At 63.5% G+C, this 941-nt stretch overlaps 1 protein-coding gene across 4 annotated transcripts in view; it reads right to left on the reverse strand.

Annotated features, from left to right (window-relative positions):
* Positions 1-436, reverse strand: part of Rbpj (recombination signal binding protein for immunoglobulin kappa J region) — a 105,960-nt gene extending 105,524 nt beyond the window's left edge. Inside the window, exon 1 of one of the 4 annotated variants that reach the window (XM_004624522.2) lies at positions 363-436. In XM_004624522.2, the coding sequence (XP_004624579.1) occupies positions 363-421 (59 nt within the window). In that variant the 5' untranslated portion in view covers positions 422-436. Of the gene's footprint in view, positions 1-129; positions 194-362 lie in introns of those variants that run through there. The other 3 variants (XM_023699193.1, XM_023699189.1, XM_023699183.1) reach the window with 3 other exon arrangements.
* Positions 437-941: the final 505 nt, after the last annotated feature.

Here is a 941-nt window from a genome sequence, read left to right on the forward strand (position 1 = left end):
CGGCGCGCGCCACGCCGCCCCACGCCTCCCGAGGCCACGCGCGCCGCGACCCCGAGCCCGCCAGCTGCCACGGGCTGCTGGGCGCTCGCAACTTTCCCGGTTCCCAGCGCTCCCGTTCCCCAGACTTACCCTGTCACAACAGGCGCCATCTTCCACAAACTCTCGCCAAAACTCCAACCCTCGCGAGATTCCCCCCGACGCCGTCCCTGGTCCCTCTCCCCCGCCCCTTCCCTTTTTCCTCACTCCTCGATTCCACCCAGCCCCCGCGCTCCTTCTCCCCTCGCAGCTGCCGCGAAGAGCCAGACGCCTCGCGTCGCCCGAGGGGAAAGGGCTCCAGCTCGCCGCCTTCCCTGGAAACCTACCCCGGCGATGGAGCATGCGCAGGCGGCTCCTCCGCGGGCGAGCCCTCCGTGTGGTCCATGGGGAACGCTCCGGTTATCCGGGTTTTGGGACGCGCCCTCGAGGGACGCACGAGGAGACTGAGGAAAAGTGGAGGGGATTACTACGGGGCCCGGGAATGGAGGGTTCAGGAGGCGGGGCCGAGGGGCAGGGGGAGGGGTCCTGGGAAAATGTGCCGCGTTTCACCAGCCCAGACGCACAACCTCCTCTAGTGGGTGTTTTCCAAGTGGCTTCCCGCTCACTCGGAGTTCCCAGCCCTTCTCATTCATTCAAACGTTCATTGGGCGCCTCCTTTATGCTAACCTCAGCATTAGGTGCGCGAGCGGCACAGATTCCTCGGGTTTGGGCAAGCGATATGACAGGATCTGTCTTTAGTCACTCGACCCCTACCCATGCAAGAAGGAAGACAGACGTGATTACATCGTGGCCTGATACTGCCGGAGCTCTGCAGACGCAAAACTTCTGCAATTGAGCTATGCCATTTTAGCCGCTTCTCCTTGGATGCGAAAGGAGGTCAGCCCAAGGCCTCTGGCAGAGACACC

Source organism: Octodon degus, unplaced genomic scaffold, assembly GCF_000260255.1.
Source record: "Octodon degus isolate 3935 unplaced genomic scaffold, OctDeg1.0 scaffold00006, whole genome shotgun sequence".
NCBI lineage: Eukaryota > Metazoa > Chordata > Mammalia > Rodentia > Octodontidae > Octodon > Octodon degus.